The following is a 19880-nucleotide window of genomic DNA, read 5'->3' on the forward strand; positions in this document are numbered from 1 at the left end:
TGATTTTAGTTCCTTTGCCTGTATCTCTAGGAGTGGACTTACTGGCATGTGACAATCCTTATATTTATTGTATTACTTTATATATATGAGTATTTGTTTGTATGTATGTGTACCACATGCATGCCTGGTGCCTACTGAGGTCAGAGGAAGGCACTGGATCCCCTAGAATGGGAGATGATTGTGAACCGCCATGTGGGGATTGGGAACCAAACCTGGGTCTTCTGCAGGAGTCCCAAGTGCTCTTAACCACTGAGCCAACTCTCCATTCCCACCAGGACCTCTGCAATAGGCTTAGTAGCACATACCCTTAAGCCCAGTGCTTGGGAGGCAGAAGCAGGTGGATCTTGAGGTCAGCCTGGTCTACAGAGTGAGTTCCAGGCCAGACAGGGCTGCACAGTGAGACCCTATCTCAAAACAGAACCAAAAGCACAAAAAGTTTCAGCTTCTCTTCATCCTCACCAGTATCTGTTATTTCTTTATTATTAATATTTTTAATATTAAGTTTGTCTTAGAAGATGCAAATTCATAAAGTCCAATTATGTTGAGCATATTTTCATGTGTTCATTGGCCATATGTATACTTTCTTTAGGTGAAAATCCATTAAAGTCCTTTGCACACTTCTTTTAAAAAAACAATATTGCTTTTAATTGTGCGAAGGGTTGTGCACGTGAATGCAGATGCACGAAGAAGCCAGGGGTGTTTGGTTCCCTCTGGAGCTGGAATTACAGATGGTTGTGAACCTGACGTGCATGCTGGAAATTGAATTTGAGTCATCTGGAAGAGCAGGCAGTTCTCTTAACTCTGAACCATCTGTCTGGCCCCTTTGCACCTTTCTTAACTAGGCTGTCCTTGTACTGTGGAGTTGTGTGGAGTTCCTTTCATAGTCTGAATACTAGACCCTTACTAGAGATTTATAAATATTTTTCTCCTTCTGCAGATTGTGTTTTCCCTTACAAAAGCCACTGTTACCTGATGCTTCATTGAGGACTGTGACATTGATGCCCTTCCTGTGGCGATGATCATGACCTACCAGCAAAATGTGAAATCTACTGTCTATTGAGCTCTGTCTGCCAGGCCTGAGATGGCTCATAGGTCTGTGACAAGGGCTAGCTCACCCATGCTAAGAAACAGCGTCCCTCTGTATCCCAAAGATGTGGCTTGTGCATTCCCTGCAGGATTAGGTGAGAATTTGAGGCAACACATTCAGGGTTCCTGACAACCTGCCTCATAATAGGTGCTTGGCAGGTGGAAGTAGCTATTATTACTAATAAAGATGATGGTTACAGGTGGTAAGGAGCCCTGTTCTCTTCCACATAGCTCTGTGAATAGGAGACCTGCAAACACATATGCTTTCTCCTCAACAGTCAACAATAGTCTCACTAATAAGACAGAGAAAGGCTGCCAAAAATTCCACCCCTTCTAAGAAGGTCAGAAAATCTAGACAATTGAGAACACAGCCTCAATGTCCCCCTTTTCTCTCCACCACCTCCCTCTTCCCTCTCTGGAAGAGCCTCCTTATCATAGACTCCTCAGCTCAAGAAGTCAATGGTGGCTTGAGTTTCTAAAGCCTCCTGCTGGCTGAAGGTACAAAAAGTCAGAAGCCTGCATGGGGCCCACCAACATGGGAAGACTGACCATGTCGATCAGAACTTAAAGTAGAGAGTGGGTAGTCAAGTGTACTAGAAACAGTCCTAGAACTCAGAGATGGCACTTTCAAGTGTCATGGGCATCTCTGAACAGTAGCAAAGGCAGTTCTTCTCCAGACACTGAGGTGAGTGGAGTTATCAAGTGGTCTTCCTGGCCAGGGTACCACCAGCAACAGTGTTCTTGTCCTGGGCATCCCTGAGGACTACTCTTTATCCTCTGGTCTTGGCCTGGCTGTTTCCAGGGGTGCTGGGGCTGCCAACTGCATTGCCAGCCTCAGAGACAGAGATCATGGAGCTTGGATGATAACCGTAGGAGCCGTAACTGCTGCTGATGACAGCTGCGGACGAAGAGACAAAAGCAGGTGTTTCTCAGCAAGTGACAGCCATGGCAACTCCCATCTCTGAGGAGGACCTGCCTAATCCTGTGACCCTCCTCAGAAGTCAATCTGCATAGCCAGTGCAGTGAATGAGACCTTGTTCTGTGCTGAACTGTATGGGGACCACACAGAATAGGCATGCTGCCTGCCATCTGGGATATCCTGAGAAAGCAACCATTCCCAAGCTGTTCTCTAGACAGGAGTACCTCAGGCTAGGACAACAAAAGAGATGGGTGTGAATTTTAATCACTTTTTCCTGGAGACAAATGTGGGAAATATTGCTCTGGTGCAGAGAACCTTCTCAGGCCAGCAGAAACTTCTAGGTGAAGTAAGATTATGGTTGGCAGTGCATCTCTGTATCCCAGGGACCCTGGCCTCAAGCATCTCTGTATCACAGGGCCCCTGGCCTTAAGCACCACTGTATCCCAGGGTCCCTGGATTTCCACATCTCTGTATCCCAGGGCCCCTGGCTTTCTCAGCCCAACCCATCTCTAGGATACTCACAGACACTCACAGAGGATGGGTTCCCACCAGACATCCTGCAATACAGAAAGTTAAAGGATAAGACCACTCAGGAAGCTGAGACTGGAGGAGTTTGAGGCCAGCCTGGACTATAGAGAAAGACCCTGATTCTTTCTTTGACCAACACGTGAAGATTCAAACCTCCCATCCTATAGATGGCATGATCTACTGGGACCATACTGCTAGCATGCATCAATCTGTCTGTCCTCACAGCTCCATTTGTATCATCGCACAGTCACCTGTGCGTATGGCCGGCCTCCGTCGTCACCTGGCAGGGAAACCACAGCCACCCTCTCTCACGATGTTGCCAGCACTGTCTGCTCAGCTTCCTGCTCCCAAATGTTCCCTCAGCCTGAGAAGCCATCGGTTCTCCCTTGGCGCCGTGGTGTTGCCCCCAGGTCCCACCTGCACTCCTCACACTCCAGCAGCTTGCGATAGGTGGCGATCTCCATGTCCAGTGACAGCTTCAGGCCCGTGAGCTCCTGGTATTCGCGCATCATCCGAGCCAGCTCCCCCTTGGCCTGCTGCAGGGATCTGTCCAGCTCATCCAGCTTGGCCTGGGCATCTTTGAGGGCACAGTCACCTCGCTGCTCAGCATCAGTGATAGCCTTCTCCAGATTGGAACACTGGGGAATAAAAAAAAAAAAAAACAGACTATCAAGACATAAAGTACAATCTAGATCATACCAGTCGTGACTGTTAATGTTATTAACTTGATAGACTTATCTAGGAGACAAGGCTCTGGTTGAGCCTATGAGGAATTATCTTGATTAGGTTGGTTCAAGTGGGAAGACCCACCCTAAACATAAGCAGTACCCTAGACTTAGGTCCTGGACCACCTCTGGAAGAAGGAAGCTAACGGAGCTCAAAATTTATCATCCTCTTCTTCCTAACTATAGATGCGACTAGGCAGTCTGCCATGATGGACTCTCATGGCCAAAGTAAGTCCTTTCTCCCTTGAGTTACTTCTGTCAGGTATTTGATTAAGACAGTGGTAGACTAACACAGCAGCCTTGTTATACAGATGGGACCCAAGGGTTCCACTGTAATGCCTGGTTTTCCTTACTTTTGAAAAATATGTGTGCATGTATATGTGTGAGTTTGGTATATGCACACACGTGCACAGGTGTCCATACCCGTATGTATACAGAGGCCAGAGGAGGACACTGGGAGCCTGATCTGTCAGCCTCTGTATTACCTCACTGAACTTATAGCTAAGCTGGCTGCCAGCAGGCCCCATTTCCCCACCACAGTGCTAGGGTTGCATGTGGGTATGTGGCCAAACTAGTTTTTTATGTGTATTCCAGGGACATGGATGCAGGTCCTCAAGCAGTATGGCTTTTACCTTCTCAGACATCACCCAGGCCACAACCATAAACATTCATCTGTGATGAATGCATACCCAGGTTCTGGCCATGGCTCTGTAGCTCCTTCCTGCACCTTGCAGGTTTCTGCTGCAGGTAACCTTTGTGTCTGTTGCACCGAGACAGTGTGGCTGGAGCCAACCTGCTCTCTGCAGGGAGCTTTATCTCCCTGCCTGCTCCCATGCAGGACCTCAATAGGCAAGGCAACCTTCCCTTAAAATAGTCTAACTTACAGCCCTGGATAATGGACTCTGAGGAAGCCCCCAAAGCTGCTATAATTTCAAGGGCTAAACAGGAGGGTGTTTCTGATGGAGTCTGTAAACCAGCCAACCATAGAGTCTTACAGGTGTACCTGTGCCCCGCTCCTCCATGTCACATGAGGTCCTGGGGATGCAGAGAGAAGTGTCTATAACAACCTATTGTTAACTGTGTTGATGTGGTTCCTAGGAGGGTCCCTGAGAGGAATACACACACACACACACATACACACACACACACACACACACACACACACACACACACACTGATACAACATTTAAGAATTGCTGTCTCTAAGTGAGACTAGTACAAATAAGAGTCTGATGGCATAGATGGGAGAATCCAGACACTTCATCTGCTGCTGCACCCTTCTCTCAGGGTCCTGCCCCTGCAAGGTGGCCATAGAGGGCCCTGTCTTGTTCCATGCATTTGGACACCTGGGAGAAGGCCTGGTCTCAGAGGGGCACACACAAAAGGCACAGGACAGGTATGTTGGACACAGAAATAACTGAGCACGAGGGTACCTGGAACACCGCTGCTCTAATCCTGCCCTGATAATGAAGAGCTGGGGGGTGGGGGAAGGGCAATTCTCTGCCTCTTTCCTGCCCAGCTACCTAAAGGGCACCATGGGTAAGCCAGAGATATATGGTGTCTTCTCCATTCTCATACAGGGTGAGAAAGAGGCCTGTGGTTGTTCCTGGGACTCCCATGCCCCTGAGGGAGACCTGCTTCTCCCTCCATGGCAGCCCTGAGTTTCCACCACACATGTAGAACTTTGCTGTTTGTTCTCTGGTTTGCTGCCCACCTGCTTCTTCATGTTAGTGATATCACAGTGGATCTTCTGGATAAGCCGGTTCAGCTCCAACATCTCATTCCTGGTATGATTTAGGCTGTCCCCATGGCAGCCAGCCACCAGCCGCAGCTCCTGAATCTAGTGTTCCAGAGGCAGGAAGATGGTGATGAGACAAGGCACAAAGTGACTCAGGGGGAGCACACCTATCCCGAGGACCTTGAGGTGAGCCTCAAGTGGAGGTGGTGAAGCCAGAACCCAGGTGCCCTTCCAGCTCTGACCAAGAAAACCCCCTGAGCCCATCATAGGCAGAACCTGCATGTGGCCCTCCCTCCTGGCTTGCTTTCTGTCCTGAGACTTTCCCAGGGTAGACAGGATATAGTTCCCACTCATAAGCACTCGCACTCTCCAATGTGAGAATTCTGACCCCTCTTTGTTCATCATCCAGTATTCAGAAATGTCTTCTAGAGGCCCCACTTGCCTCTGGCACTGGCATTGGATGTAGTGGTGAGTGGGGCAGCCCAGCTCTTCTGAGGCTCACACTCTCCCTCAACACTTTCCCAGCACAGGTCAGAGAAGAAGGAAGTCTGGGACCAGGTGTGTCTTTAGAAGAGGTTATAGGTAGGACTTGGGTGAGGTTCTGTGTCCATCACTTCAGGATGGAGAAAGTGTCATGCACATGGACATGGGACAAGGGACAGGAGGGGATATGACTTTGAACTATACCTACCATCCTTTCTTGGTGATACTATAGTTTAAAATTGGACTGTCCCTCAAAGCCTCATGTGTTACTAGCTTGGGTTACAGCTTGCCACTAGTAGATGGTAAGTCCTAGTAAAAAAGTTTAGGTCACTGGGGACAAACCCTCAAAGGAGATCTTGGGACCTGAGGCACCCTACCACTCTCTCCTTTCTTCTCTTCTCCCTGGATGCTGGGAAGTGAGCTGCCCCCTCTGACAGGAGCTCTTACCACAGTGTACTGCTCTTCCCCAAGACCAAGAATCTGCAAATGGAAACTTCTGCAACCAAGGACCAAACAACCCCCCCTGCTCACCAGCTGATTTAAACCTCCTCTGCTCATCAGCTGGTTCTCCTCGCTATTTTGTTTCAGAAATAGAAAGTTGGCACCGCTGGGCTTTCGTGACTGAAGATGGGGTTTAGAGGAGGAGTGAATGGAGTGCCTTACCTCACCACCTAACCTATCACTCGGAATGCTTTTAGAATTCCAACTTGCTGTTGGAGGGCTCCCGACATCCCCATGCATAGTAGAAGGGAGCTCGGGGCTTTCCCTTCTCTCCCCACCCGGCTCCAGCTTGTGTCCTCCATCCCTGTGTCATGTACCCCCATCCCTGTAAACGCATCTGCATTAGAAGAGAAGCATTTCAGTCTATGCCTCCTGAAGGACTTGCTGTTCCTCTCCATTGGACTTGCTCATCCAAACTCATTTGATGACACTGCTGAGAACACCTTCTGGATAGATTGCCACTGGTCCTTGGCTGTAACCAGCTCTCAGTATTCTTGCCCATCCAAACTCATTTGATGACACTGCTGAGAACACCTTCTGGATAGATTGCCACTTGTCCTTGGCTGTAACCAGCTCTCAGTATTTTTATGACCTTTCTCAAGAAGGAAAGAGGTTCCCCCCCGCCCCAACAGCTTCACCTTGGTCTGGTACAACGCCTCAGCTTCAGCCTTGCTCTTTAGGGCAATGTCCTCATAGTGAGCACGGACTTCGGCAATGATACCATCAAGATCCAGATCTCGATTGTTGTCCATGGACAGGATGACAGAGGTCTCACTGGCATGAGTCTGGAGCTGGGCAATCTCCTAGATTGTGGATGGAAACAGGATCAGCACCCTCAGATGCTCTCCTCTTCTCTATCAGGCTTCTGTCGTCTCTGACAGAGTTGGTCACACTTATCTGTGCAAGCACCTTTATCTAATGTGGTCTTAAGTCCCACCCACTGATGTATCTTTGGGAAGGTATCAGCTGGATTGAGGCAGAACAGTGGGGGAGAGGTGTGTCCTCACCGCATTGTACAGATACTTGAGAAATTTGATGTCTTTTTCCAGAGAGTCCACTTTGGCTTGAAGTTCCACCTTGACCATGTAGGCTGCATCTGCCTCCTGCCAAGAGGCCCCATGACATCATTAATACATCTAGCCCCATCCCACCAATCACTCTGCCTCTGCTGCTGCTCTGTCCTGCAGGCATCTGACTTGCAGCTGTCCAGTCACTTGACACCAGTTTTTCACTGACTGAACTTTTGGGAACAGAAGAAGGGAACACCAGTCTTCCTTTGTTTCTCCTACAGACATGCTTGCCTTTCCTCAAGCCACACAGAAAGACTGAGCTGAGCCATATCCTCCCAATGTCCCCACTAGGATTCTCTCCTGTTTTTTCCTATTCAGTTTCTGGCTGTATGCCCTTCCTCTCTAACTTGCTGGAAGCTATAACTCTGGTCCCAACCAAATTCAGCCCCTAGACCCTCTCCAGGTGTCCTAGATGAAGTCCTGAATGGAGTTACTTAGGATACAGGCACAGGAGGGACCAGAGCCCATGGGTGCTTCTGGTCTCACCTTCTTAAGCAGCACAAACTCGTTCTCCGCCGCTGTACTTTGGGTAATCTCAACCTCGTATCTATGGGAGAAGAGAGAGATGGCAGAGGTTCTGTCTGTCAGATAACTTCCTTTTTCTACTAATGGGGCAAGCCCTGTGGCTTCTGGGATCTCTGACTATCATGATTTAAGTGTTACATGTACCCCCACAGACTCACATGTTTGAGCACTTGGTCCCCAGCATGTGGTACTGTGTTGAAGGTTGTGGAAGCTTCTGATCATGGCCAATATATGACTGCCAGCCATATAGCTGGAGGGTTAGGGCTGTAGAGTTAAAGCTTGACCCTATTTCTAGCCTCAGCTCTCTGCCCTTTGCTTGGCAGCATGAAACAAGCCACCCACAAGGTTGCCATCACCATGGAGCTACCAGCTGCTGTACCTTCCCTGCTAAGAAGGACTGTATCTCTTCAAACCACAAGCCAAAGTAAACTCCTTCCTTACGTTGTTTCCTGTCAGGCATTCGTAACAATACCCAGAGAAGTAACTGATATGCCAGGTGTAAGTAAGAAGTCTGTGGATTCCCTCATTATATCCCAGGAAAATACCCAAACGCCTACATAGCATCCCTAACCAGCAACTATGTATCCAGAGGGCCATAGCCAGAGACCACATGACCTGACCTCCTGACCCTCGAGCTTTGCTCTATGACCCAGGAACCTTTGGTGGCCTGCTCACCTTTTCTTGTAGTCTTCTGCCACATCCCTCATGTTCCTCAAGTCTGAGTCCAGCCGCACCCTTTCACCAGCCAGCGTCTCCAGCTGTTTGCGAAGGCTGCTGATGTGGGCCTCATAAACAGGCTCCAGGCTCCTCCTGCAGTTGCTCAGGTCCAGCTTCTGCAGCAGCTCCCACTTGGTCTGCAGCACCTGGTTCTGCTGCTCCAGGAAGCGCACCTGGAACCCAAACCCACAGCCACTTGGAACCACACAGATATCGTGCCCCACAGACGTACACCATTGATTTTCCAAGAGAAGGGGGATTTTGTAAAATCCTATGTGTTGAGCTCTGACTGTCCACCCTCAGATATCATTAACAAGTGCTCTTTCCCCAGGGATCAGTAACAAGCTCTCCTTCTGGTCTTGTGAATTTCCAGTCACTGTGCACTTACCTGGGAGACAGCATCCTAACTTCTTCTGTGGCCTATCTTTGGACCCAGGAGACATTCTCCCTTGCATCTAACTGTGCCTTCTGTACTGTGAACTCTGCCCTCTGGACTGTGCTCAATTCTCTCAGCTATTCACATTCTAAAAAAAAAAAAAAAAAAAAAAAAACCTGAAGACACCCTCCACTGTTGGACCTTCAGGAACTGAACACTTCTCAAAAAAAAAAAAGCTTACCTCTATCCAGTTTCCCCACTTTCTCTCTAAAATTCCCCAAGGAGACAACCCTCATTTCCTCCCCGCTTTCTGGGCAGCTTGTAAATCTATTCTCTTCTCCTTGGGAAGAGGGACCCCACCCAGACCCTGTCCCATAAATCCATCCATGCATCTGTCATTCATCCATCTATCCATCCATCATCCACCCATCCATCTATCCATTCATCATCCATCCATCATCCATCCATCCTTTCATCCATCCTTTCATCCATCCTTCCATCTATCTATTCATCCATCCATCCATATTTCACAGGAAACAGGAGAACTGCTCCTGATATGACATCATGTCTTCCTGTAAGACTCACCTTGTCGATGAAGGAGGCAAACTTGTCATTCAGAGCCTTGATCTGCTCCCGCTCCTGTGCACGCACCTTCTGGATCTCAGGATCCACCTCCACATTCAGGGGAGCCAAGAGGCTCTTATTGACTGTGACGTGGTGGATGCCCCCAGGCAGACACACCAATGGACAAGTGGACCCCAGGGCCACACTGCCAAACAAGCTGTTGGTAAAGCCACTGGCTCGACCCCCTCCATACCCATGCCCATAGCTATGCCCTGAGCCCCAAGCACTGCCACCCGCCACACTGAAGGAAGTATGCCTATTCCCTCCAAGACTGTAAAGGCTCCTGCTGCTGAGGCTAGCCCCAGTCCTGTGGCCAGCTGCGTGGCAAGAAGTAACACTGTCCATGGGTTTCCTTGGCAGCACTGCAGAAAGCACACTGAAGTTGCCTTTGTCACTGCACAACCTGATGTTCAGTTGCCGACTCATGGTAGAGCAGTTAGCATGCTGGAGCTGGAGAAAGACAATACTGGGGCACAAGAGAGCTGACTCCTTTTATCCCCACTGAGCCCAGAGCACCGGAAAAGGGCGTCTCTCCACTATCTCCTTCCCCTTCTGAAGGTCTGGAGCAATTTGCAGAGCATAGATTTCCAAGCCTTTGAGCAAGAGAGTCCTTTTGATAGTAAGTGGAATACGCTGCACTTGCACACTGCAGTGGTCTAATTTGGAGTTTATCTGGCCCCTAATTAGGGACCTGCAGAGTTATCCCCTTCAGCAATCTCTTAGCTTCACTTTTCCAGTGATGCTGCCATCTTGTTTATCTACCAACGAGGCAAGGGTAAATGCCTGCCTCGTCCCTGGAGGGGTCCTCTGAACACTCAGACTTCCCCTCTGAAGAGTCCATTTCCTGTCACCTAACCTTCTTGAGGAATGGGATACTAAGAAAGAGGATGACTCTGTCCTCACAGATCTAGATAGGTCAAAAACGAAGGTCCATGGATTTGCCATTTGGGTTATGCTAAGGACCGCAGCTGTCCAGCAATAAACAGGCCCCAAGACAGGGTAGAAATGAGAGCCAGTGTCAGTTTGACCCCACATGAGCACTGTGTGGGCTTTCCGTGTTTGGTATGGAGTACCTAGCTTATGGTGACTTCAAAGATGTCCTGTCAACAGAGAGAAGCTTCTCAGGCAGCTGCCATTTTGCCCTCTGGAATTTTCTCTCCTGGATGAGGGTGTCTGTCTGTCCTGAGAGCTCAGGTAGGACTGGACAGTAGCCAACCTCTAGCTGGGTTAGAACACATCCTGACTAAAGTTAGTCAGAGGTAAGGATTCCTCCTGGGCTCCCGGGCACCATTCTGCCAATTCCCTGATCACTTCCAGAAACTGCTTGGTTTTAGTATAGAAGACATGAGCCTGTGGGACATCAGGGGACCTGGTGGGATGGGATCTTTTTGAAGAATCTCAGAACCAAGTATCTGGCAGCCAGCCCAGCCCAGGTACTGTCCACTGCCCATGAGCAACACTGGAAAGGTTTGACAAAGCTCTGACCAGGCAAAGGGTGGGAGAATCCGTCCCCTGGGGAGAGGGCTACGGGGAGGAAAGGGTAAGCCTGGAAGAGAGGAGCAGAGAAACAGAGCAACCTCAGAGGACCACCCCAGGAATGGTTTTCACATCAACCCTGAAGCAGTGAGTCTTCCCTCTCAGAGGCACTGCATCTTACAGTCCCTCACAGAGCCTGGCCCCAAGACACAGGGGACACAACAGAAGTGGTGGTTTTGCCTGTGGTTTTCTAGGCCAGATTGCAAAGGTGGCAGAGTCTAGCTTTGCTTCCTTTCTGATGTGGAAATGTCAATAAACTTTGTAAGGTCCTTGCCCCAGAATGACCATTATATGTCCCTGGACTAGAAAGCAGAGTCTACTCCAAGAACTGAGCCCAGGCTGAGGTCCTGGAGTAACTGGTGAGCTCTGTGAACAGTGAGCCAAGATGCACTGAGGAGGAGGGGCTGATTTTGATGGTGCTTTAGGGATGTCCAGAAGACTGGACTCAGGAGTAACAATGCTCACCATAGGAGCTAGCCTAGACTAGCAAGGGCTGAACAATGGCATATAGTAGCAGGCGCAATGATGGTAACAGTAAGACCTGTTGCTGTCATGATGGTAGTGTGAGAGGAAGAGTCCATGTGTGTCTCTTTCCTTACGTATGAGATATTATACCAAGTGCTATACACCAAACTTTAATTATTTAAAGACATGATCTCCCTTTCATGTCTTAGATAGAGCAGGAACTCGAGATCTTTCTACTGCACCTCGCCACGTGCTAGGATTGCAGGCCTGTGCTACACATGACAAGGGAAAGCTAATTGATCCATGTATTACTGCTTACACTTGTGGAAACAGAGTTTTAGAGACATTGCCCCAGATCACTCAACTAGTAAGTCAGAGATGGTCCTCAAGTTTAAGTGTGTCTGTTTTCCCTATCTGCTACATCATGTGGCCGACATAACAGTTGTAGGCCAAGACAGAGATTTCTGATGTGTGTAGCAGGCACTGCAGAGAGCATGGTATGAGAGAAAGGGGTGTTTGCAAGGGACCCAGGGCTCCCGTCAGGGGAGACCCAAGATTGGACATCATCCTCGTGCTCAGAGCAAATGGTGGTCAAAGCAGTAATGAGCAGATGGGAGGAAAAGACCCACCTTCACATTACAAGCTATTTGGGAAGTTTTAGAACCCCTGTGCTTGCCTCTCATCTCCAACTCCAAAAGGGAAGTAAACTGGCCTCCAACTGAGATTCCCTAGGATGAGTCAAGACAAGCAGGTGCACCACCTGGCAGAACAGGAGCTGTGGTAGGAGAGCTAGACTTCTTACCGGGGCCCCCAAAATGGAGCCCTGGCAAAACAGTGCATGCTGAGGAAGACTTGGGGGTACACAGCAGCAGATTTTCAGGTGTCAGTGAACATGCTGCAGAAGAGATGTGTCAACAAAGTTCTTAGCCACAAACCCACACATACCATCTCCCCAAGGCCCACAGACCATCAAGGAAGAGGGAAGCAGAAAGATTTTAACAGTGAGAGGTCAGAGAGAACCAAAGAAAAGCAGTGCCTTCTGGGTATGACAGGAACTCGGGGCAGCTGGAGTTCCTGCACAAGATCAAGTCTGTCAACATTCTAGCTTGGGGTGGGAAGGGGTCGAAAGCACAAACTCTTAAATAAGAGCTACGGGTAGCTGAGTTTCTGGGGCCTGTCCAGAGATATTCAGGTTTCTTCAAGGGTGTGGGTCCCGATAGGTCATCTGTGCTCCAGTGACTGGCCCCACCCCCCAGGAGTACATAGGCAGTCAGTTGTTAAAAAATGGAGTTGATTGTTATAAAAACAACATGACTTTAAGTTTCCGGGTAAGGATGTGAGGGTAGGTCAGGGAGGAGATGGGGTGAATATTATCAACACATTGTATAAAAGTCTCAAAGAATTAATTTTTAAGAAGGAAGAAAGGTAAAGGGACACACATACACCCACGCCCACCAACACACACACACACTTCAAAGCATCAGGCTGTAGGGGACTGGAAAGGGGCCCTGGGGCCCTGGAACCCTTCTTGTTCATTCTCAAAGAAGTCCTGAGGGTCCCTATGCACAGACCCTGCCTAGGGTGGCCAACAAGGGTGTCATGGTGGCCACTGAGGTGACTATGACAGTGAAGCAGAAGGCAGAAGGGACAGCAGTGGTGTGACTGAGCTCACTTTGGGCTGTTGGCTTCTTCCCTGTGTAGGATAAATAGATCTTGCTTGTAATCAGCATTGCTATTGGGGTGTGTGTGTATGTGTGCGTGCGTGTGTGTGTGTGTATGTGTGTGTGTGTCTCCAGGAGAGACACAGTTTGTGTGAGTGGAGACAGAGGTGCCTCCTGATTCCAAGGAGGTGCAAGCAGGAGCTGCCTGAGAATCTCCTCTTGCTGCCGCCGCCACCACCACCACCACCATCACCAACAACAACAGCAACAACAACAACACCATCATCACCAACACCAACAACAACAACACCATCATCACCACCAACACCACCACCATCACCACCACCAACACCACCATAACCACCACCTCCACCATCACCACCACCAACACCACCAACACCAACACCACCATCACCACCACACCACCACCATCACCAACACCAACAACACCATCATCATCACCACCAACACCACCACCAACACCACCATCATCACCAACACCACCACCATCACCAATGCCACCACTACCACCACCACACCATGCTGGTTATCCTTCAGTTGCTCATGGCCATGCACACTCCTCTGTAAGTTCATTAAAGTACTGAGTATCTAAAGCCTGGAGAGATTGATTCAGGCAATGCATGTGGACCTGAGAACCTACTATGTATACTCTATGTGGAACTGAGAACCTACTGTGTGTTCTCTATGTGGAACTGAGAACCTACTGTGTGTGCTCTGTATCTTAGACTCTAGAGGCAAGCTAACCAGGCTGGAGACGACAGAAGAGATACAAGTGGGATGTGTCCTGTGAGGGTTGTCGCTGTTTTATCTCCACCTGCCTGTGTCATGAGTGAATCAGACAAACTGTGTCTTTCCCAGGGACTACACACACACACACACACACACACACACACACACACATACACACAACAATGACAGTGACAATAGCAGCCAAGATCTATTTGTCCCAGACAGAGAAGAAACTAATGGCACCAAGTGAGATTCTATCAAATTCAGCTTGGCAAGTAAGTAGGTGTTTGGGATTTTTTATGGGAATATAGGTAATTTGTGGGTACCTGTGCTACTAAGAAGCCCCCCACCCCCGCACAGTCCTCTTGTTTCTTCGCATGTAGTAGCAGCTGGAAGGCTGGGAGGTAATGATCACATGAATGTATCTCAAGGGTCTTGTGTCATGGGCTTTGTGGCCGTCCCTCTCCCTCTGAGAAAACGTCAATAGTCCTGCTTACCTGAGAGTCCATGGCCTCTGCATCAGCTCCTGCCTTCAGGTTCCAGCCCTGCTTGAGTTCCTGTCCTCCAGTAATGAACTATGATCTGAAAGTGTAAGCCGAATCAACCCTTTTCTCCCTAACTTGCTTTTGGGTCCTGGTGTTTTTGTTGCAGCAATAAAAACCCTGACCAAAACAAAGGCTGAGCTTTCTGGTGTGGGTTGGGATCTGGAAGGCCAGGCAGTCTGAGCGGGTACAGAGAGCAGGTTGTGAACAGTCCCCTTCTCCCTGTAAGCAGCATAGAATCAGGGAAGATTACCAGTGGGCGACCCCATAGAAACTGTATCACAAGTGGGTTCTGCATTGCCTGAGACTTCAGGAGTTGCAGGGACCCTAGAAAGTCCCAAGGAAATTGAGCCCATTGTGTTTTGAACTGTTACCATGTTGATTCAGAATATCTTGCGAAGGCAAAAATCCAACCCTGTAAAGCACATCACACCAAAGTAAAATAGAAAGACTTCCCAATGGGACACCGTGACAATGCCAAATGGGTAAGGCTGAGATCATGCCTGACTGTTTTGCAGGGGGTAATGAAGGTCGTGTCTCTCTAACCCCTTGATCGACTGACTTCCCCTGGACCAGAGACAGATTCTGTAGAGCAAAGTCAATTGTGGAGAGAGGAAGAGCCTTGAAGGCTTCCGAGCTAACTGGAGCTACAAGACGATGAAACCGCTGAAGCCACTGAAGAGGGTTTGGCACTGAGTCTCCTGTTTGCCCTTACCAGATGAGCTCAGTATCAAAACCCAGCCCTGCTGCCTCTCCTCAGCATGAAGGGCCTGATTTCTCTCCTCTTGGCCCAAAGTCAGGCAGCTCCCTTGACAGGAGACACCTTTTCCCCCTCTGTCTTCCTGCTTCTTCTCTAAGCCATCACCCTCCTGACATGAGCCTCTTTGGCTGTAAGGTTCATTCCCACACCAGAAAGGCCCCGTCTGGAGGTAGAAGCTGAGTCAGAGTGGGAGAGGACAAGGGGGAGAACGAGGGAAACAGTAAGCAGGGACTCTGTTACTAAGCAGTGAGAAGAGGGACCAGGCACAGATCAAGGCAGCCAGGACTGCCTCGATACTGTTTTGTAGGGTAAAACAGTTGGGCCTTAGTTGGCCCAAGCATGACGTTGGACTTTCAGGACTATCTCCTGGGAAGTCCTCAGTGTTCATCACTGGAACATCCCCATTCTCTTGCAGAGGAAAGCCCTTGGCTCTTGAAGGAAATGTATAGAGAGGTCTTTCCATGGGGAATATTCTGTGAGACGGCAGAAAGAGGAATGGCCACTGGGTTCCACTTCCTTGCTGCACACTTATGTAATAAGAAGCATACAGCACAATATGCTTTGCACTCACTGCAATGAGAAACACAAATCTTGACCATGGTGACCACCTGACTTGGACATCACTCAGTACTGTGTCTGTGACAGAATGCTCACCATAGCTCACTAGGACTCTGACTCAGGAGCTCTACCCCCGCTCAGCTTCTGTGGACTCATTTTCATGTTCCCAGTCTGGATAGCTTTTAGCTTCAGGACTCACTAAGCTGCCCCCAGTTCATCTCTCCCTTCCAACTCACGATCGTAACCACTTGACAGACCCTTAGTCTTTACCAGAAACCAGGCTGTCTTTCTCCTGTCTTCTTTTAAGTTCTCTGAGGCCCGTGCAGCCCTGCCTACCCCCTCCCAGTCATCACAGGCCTTTCTCTCCCCCTGCACTCCCTCCGGGCTCACACACTCTCAGGTATGTCCAGGCAAGTGCAGTCTTGCTCTAAGAAACACGAGGCTTCTTCCTTCGCTTGTTCCAAAATACCACGGGGCCCCGTTCAGGTACTGGTTCACTTATCTCTTTGTCCCAGAATTCCTCTGGCCTCGACCACTTCTGGGAGATGTGTGTGAGATATTTTCTGACTCTGTCCTTCTCTGTGGTGTGATTCTTTTTTAAAAAGAACAAAAGGGTTGGGGGAGGGAGAACGCCTTAATCTTTTGATCATGACAGGGAAGTCTGATGCCTGATCCACCTCTTCCTCTGCACATTTGCAGAGTAAACAAGCCTGGCTCTGCTGAGGGCTGTAATTGAGCCAAGTCATCACTAATGACATGTTTCTGTCTCCCACCATCCCTGTTCAAACAGGAAGGAGGAGCCCTGCCCCATCTCATCCCTAGGGAGATGCTGGAGTGGTAGGCCAGGCCCATGGTGTCACATGCATGCCTCAGTGTAGAGCAAACGGCTAGCCCCCTCTCTGGGTCAACATTATAACTGAGCCTGCCAGACCCTGGAGAGAATTAGGAAGAGGGTGGGGAGCTGGGAAGACACTACTGGGTAGGGCCAAGGTACTGGGCACCAGGTAACACAAGAGAAGGTGGGGATTGGGAGGAAGAGACACAGAAGTAGGATATCAAGGGGAAAACGAAGGGTGTTGAGGGAAGAGAGAGTCTGCAAAAGCGGCTCAGTTAGGAGCCAAGACTGAAGAAAAGGGCTGCACACCATGGCCAGTGATGGACTGTGAACCAAGCAAGCCCTTGGAGTTCGTCAGTACAAGCATCTGCATGCTGCCCAGCCAGGGACTGAGAGGGACAGGTCACCTGCCGACTTCAGGAAATGTCCTGCCCGAGCCCTATCCCCACAGAAGTAGACTGGTCATAGAACTAGAGACTGGAGCAAGTAGTGCCTAGGAGCTGCTAGATGTCGGCAACTGGAGCTCAGAGCCACAACTCACCTCCTCCCACTGTAGCTAGAAAATTCTACCCATTCTTCCCTCACAGGGGTAGGGAGGGTAGGTACCAAAAAACCAAATCTTCACTTCTGTGGTGACCAGGAGTCCCAAGAAGGCAAGCGGGGATTGATGGCTGGCCACAAGTCACCATACCCACTGGCAGATCAGAAGGAGGCTTTGTAAAATGAGCCAGGAGAACTAAGAGGAGAGAACGGCAGCCACCAGGGAGCCAGGAGACTGGAAGCAGTTTGCTCAGGACTAGGGCACACTAGTTTTCCAGGTATGAAGAGCAGAGGGTAGTGTGGAACAAGTCAGACATAGTGCTTGCAGGAGCTGGTAGCCATGAGAAAGAGCCCTCTGGGGTCCGAGGAGAACTCGGCGGGAGCTGTACAGAGCAGGGCTGGAATGTGGCTAGCCTGGTAATGTGGCTAGCCTGGAATGTGGCTAACCTGTGGCAACTGCTTGCCCATGGCTTACAGGCGCCAGTTCCTGGAATCAGCACTTCAACTATTTCAGCTCATTCATCCTCACGCCAATCTTTTCTCCTTTTTCCCACTGTTAAAATAAAGAAACAACAAAAGTAGGCAGACTGAGTCGCCCCAGTCGGTCATGCGTAGCAAAAGAAACAAAGCCAGGAATGAAATGCACCGCCGGTTGGCTGCGGTGTATCCTTCCAGTCGAGGACACTGCAGGCCTGGTCCTGAGATGGCTTTCATCTCTGGTGCTTCGTCTATAGTTACAGCTGGAAGGACCTGGGACCTTGAAGATCTAGATCTAAGACCCCACGCCTTGAGGGGATGGATGGTGGGAAGGAGGAGGTTAGGTCTCCTAACACAGGATGTGGAGTGGATGCTACTCTGAGACTGAGGAGATGGGGAAGACACCCCCACCACCCAGCCCTCTGCTGGTGCTGAAAGGAGTTGCCATTGCCAAAGAGGAATACAGAGACAGAAGGGCAGTATAAAATAATCATCAATCACCCTGAAGACATTTGAGGCATGGCATCCTGGGGACCTACAGAGTAACCTTCCACATCCTCCTCCAGGAAGCCTTCCAAGATTGTCTATGTGCAGCTCTGCGCTGCTGATTTATCTGCTGTGAGAGCCAGTTATTCAAAGGCTGCCCTTGTAGCCAGGGCTGGGGCTCACTCAAGGTGCCAGTGGGGCTTGGAAGAGGGTGTGTTGGTGAGTGACAGACCTCTCACACACCCAGGACCTCTGACACAACACCGAGATTCTCAGGCACCCAAGGAAAAGCCATGTGAAAGAACAGCTAGCTACTGAAGGTGAGGAGGTTCAGAAAGAGGGGCCTGGATGCCTCCTTTCTCCTTCCGTGAGAGGAGAGGAGGGGGAGGGGAAGACAGGGCCCTGGGCACCTCAGGGAACCAAGCAGCTCCTCCTCCAGAGAGGCACTGGGCTGACCCAGGATTATGCCCCAGCTTCCTTGTAATCTTTTTCTCAGGGCCAAAGTAGGTGCAGTACCAGGATCTGCTGGCAGAGGGCAGTATGTGCACAGGTTAGAAAGTACCAGAAGTGTTTGCACTTACGGAGCCGGATCCAATGTTCCACAGTCAGACTCCAACTTCTGCTGTTGCCAGACTCCTGGGCCCTGAACCAATCAATACCCATCCTACAAACACAGAGAGAGACCCACAGTCTCAAGTCCCGTGGACAGAATGTGGTGATGAATACCTCGAATCCCAGCATTCTGGAGAGAAAGACAGGAAGACCACTGCAAGTCAAGGATCAGCCTGGGCTACACAGGGTGTTCCAAGCTAGCCAGGGCTACTTAGCAAGACTCTTCCCAAATGAAGTTATCAGCCACCCAGACACACTGCAGGTTCAGATCAGCAAACAGTAGTCTATATGATCGGGTCCCATAGAGAGATAACAAGGCTGAAAACTTTCTGTCATTTGCTGATGCTGCAGTTATCAAAGCACTGGGTACAACTCCGGTGTTCACGGTAAGTCTGGAGAACACACACTCACAGCACTGCCAGACGTAAAACGCTGTAACTTACACACTTATGGGCAGACGCAATACTTGACAAGAAGACAGTGCCGGTGCCTGCACTACTACAGGACGTGTTGAGTCGTCGTCTTTGAGTGTGTGACTTCTGCTTATCCACTGTGCTGCCCAAGCAGCAGCTGTGTACAACTCACATCTCGATCATCTCTTCAGGGTTGAGCTGCGCTGTCTAGGTGGGCATAAGCAGACTCTGACGCTTGCACCCTGACACGATCACCTAGCAACACATTTCTCTCACGTGAATCTTCATTACGCAACTCGCAGCTGCAGTCATAACAGCGGCGAGGTGCCCTCCAGACTGGGATCACAGACTCCAGAACCCCGCAGAGCTTCAACGCCCACTTCTGCGCCTCCTCATAGGGGATCTGAGCCTTGCTGAGCTGTTTAACCTCCCCCCTCAACCCAATACCCTCAGAGCAAACTGTACAGTATGGCAGTAGCGCTTCCATTATTAACAATGAGCCGTATCAGTTCCCAGGAGAATTAACCATGCTGCCAGGTAGAAAACTCTCCCGTGGGGCTGAGCTGAGCTCCTGGCATACCGAGAAAACAATGCTAGCTAATGCTAGCCCATTTTTACAAGGGCATGGTTTTTGTACTTGGGCCACAACTGGCAATTAAAAGAACCAAAATCCAAAGCCAGAATGCCAGGTCCAGAGGGACCATTAGCCCGGAAGTCAGCTTTGCCTCTTTCCCAAGGATCAGTCTAGCATTTGACGACATCAAAGGGCCCCTGTTTGAATAATAAACTATGTAAGCTGTTTGTATGTGGCTATGTAAGAAACACAAATCTATTAACCCGGTGTTTTCCCACTTGGATGGCAAGTCATTAAAGCATTTGTATTATGTAGGGCTCTTGTTCCTCAGAAGAGAGGACTCCACTCAGTAGCACATTCCTGAAGAAAATATATCCTG

The 19880-nt window shown here is 49.7% G+C and overlaps 1 protein-coding gene across 1 annotated transcript; it reads right to left on the reverse strand.

Annotated features, from left to right (window-relative positions):
* Positions 1 to 451: 451 nt before the first annotated feature.
* LOC117718806 (keratin, type II cytoskeletal 74-like) lies at positions 452 to 12735 on the reverse strand. Its single transcript, XM_034516719.2, is given in 9 exon segments — positions 452 to 1984; positions 2528 to 2562; positions 2951 to 3171; positions 4973 to 5098; positions 6619 to 6783; positions 6988 to 7083; positions 7537 to 7597; positions 8251 to 8465; positions 9254 to 12735. Coding segments are annotated over 9 exon segments (1584 nt in total). The 5' UTR covers positions 9719 to 12735; the 3' UTR covers positions 452 to 1784.
* Positions 12736 to 19880: the final 7145 nt, after the last annotated feature.

The sequence above is a fragment of the Arvicanthis niloticus genome, chromosome 13, assembly GCF_011762505.2.
Source record: "Arvicanthis niloticus isolate mArvNil1 chromosome 13, mArvNil1.pat.X, whole genome shotgun sequence".
Classification (NCBI taxonomy): domain Eukaryota; kingdom Metazoa; phylum Chordata; class Mammalia; order Rodentia; family Muridae; genus Arvicanthis; species Arvicanthis niloticus.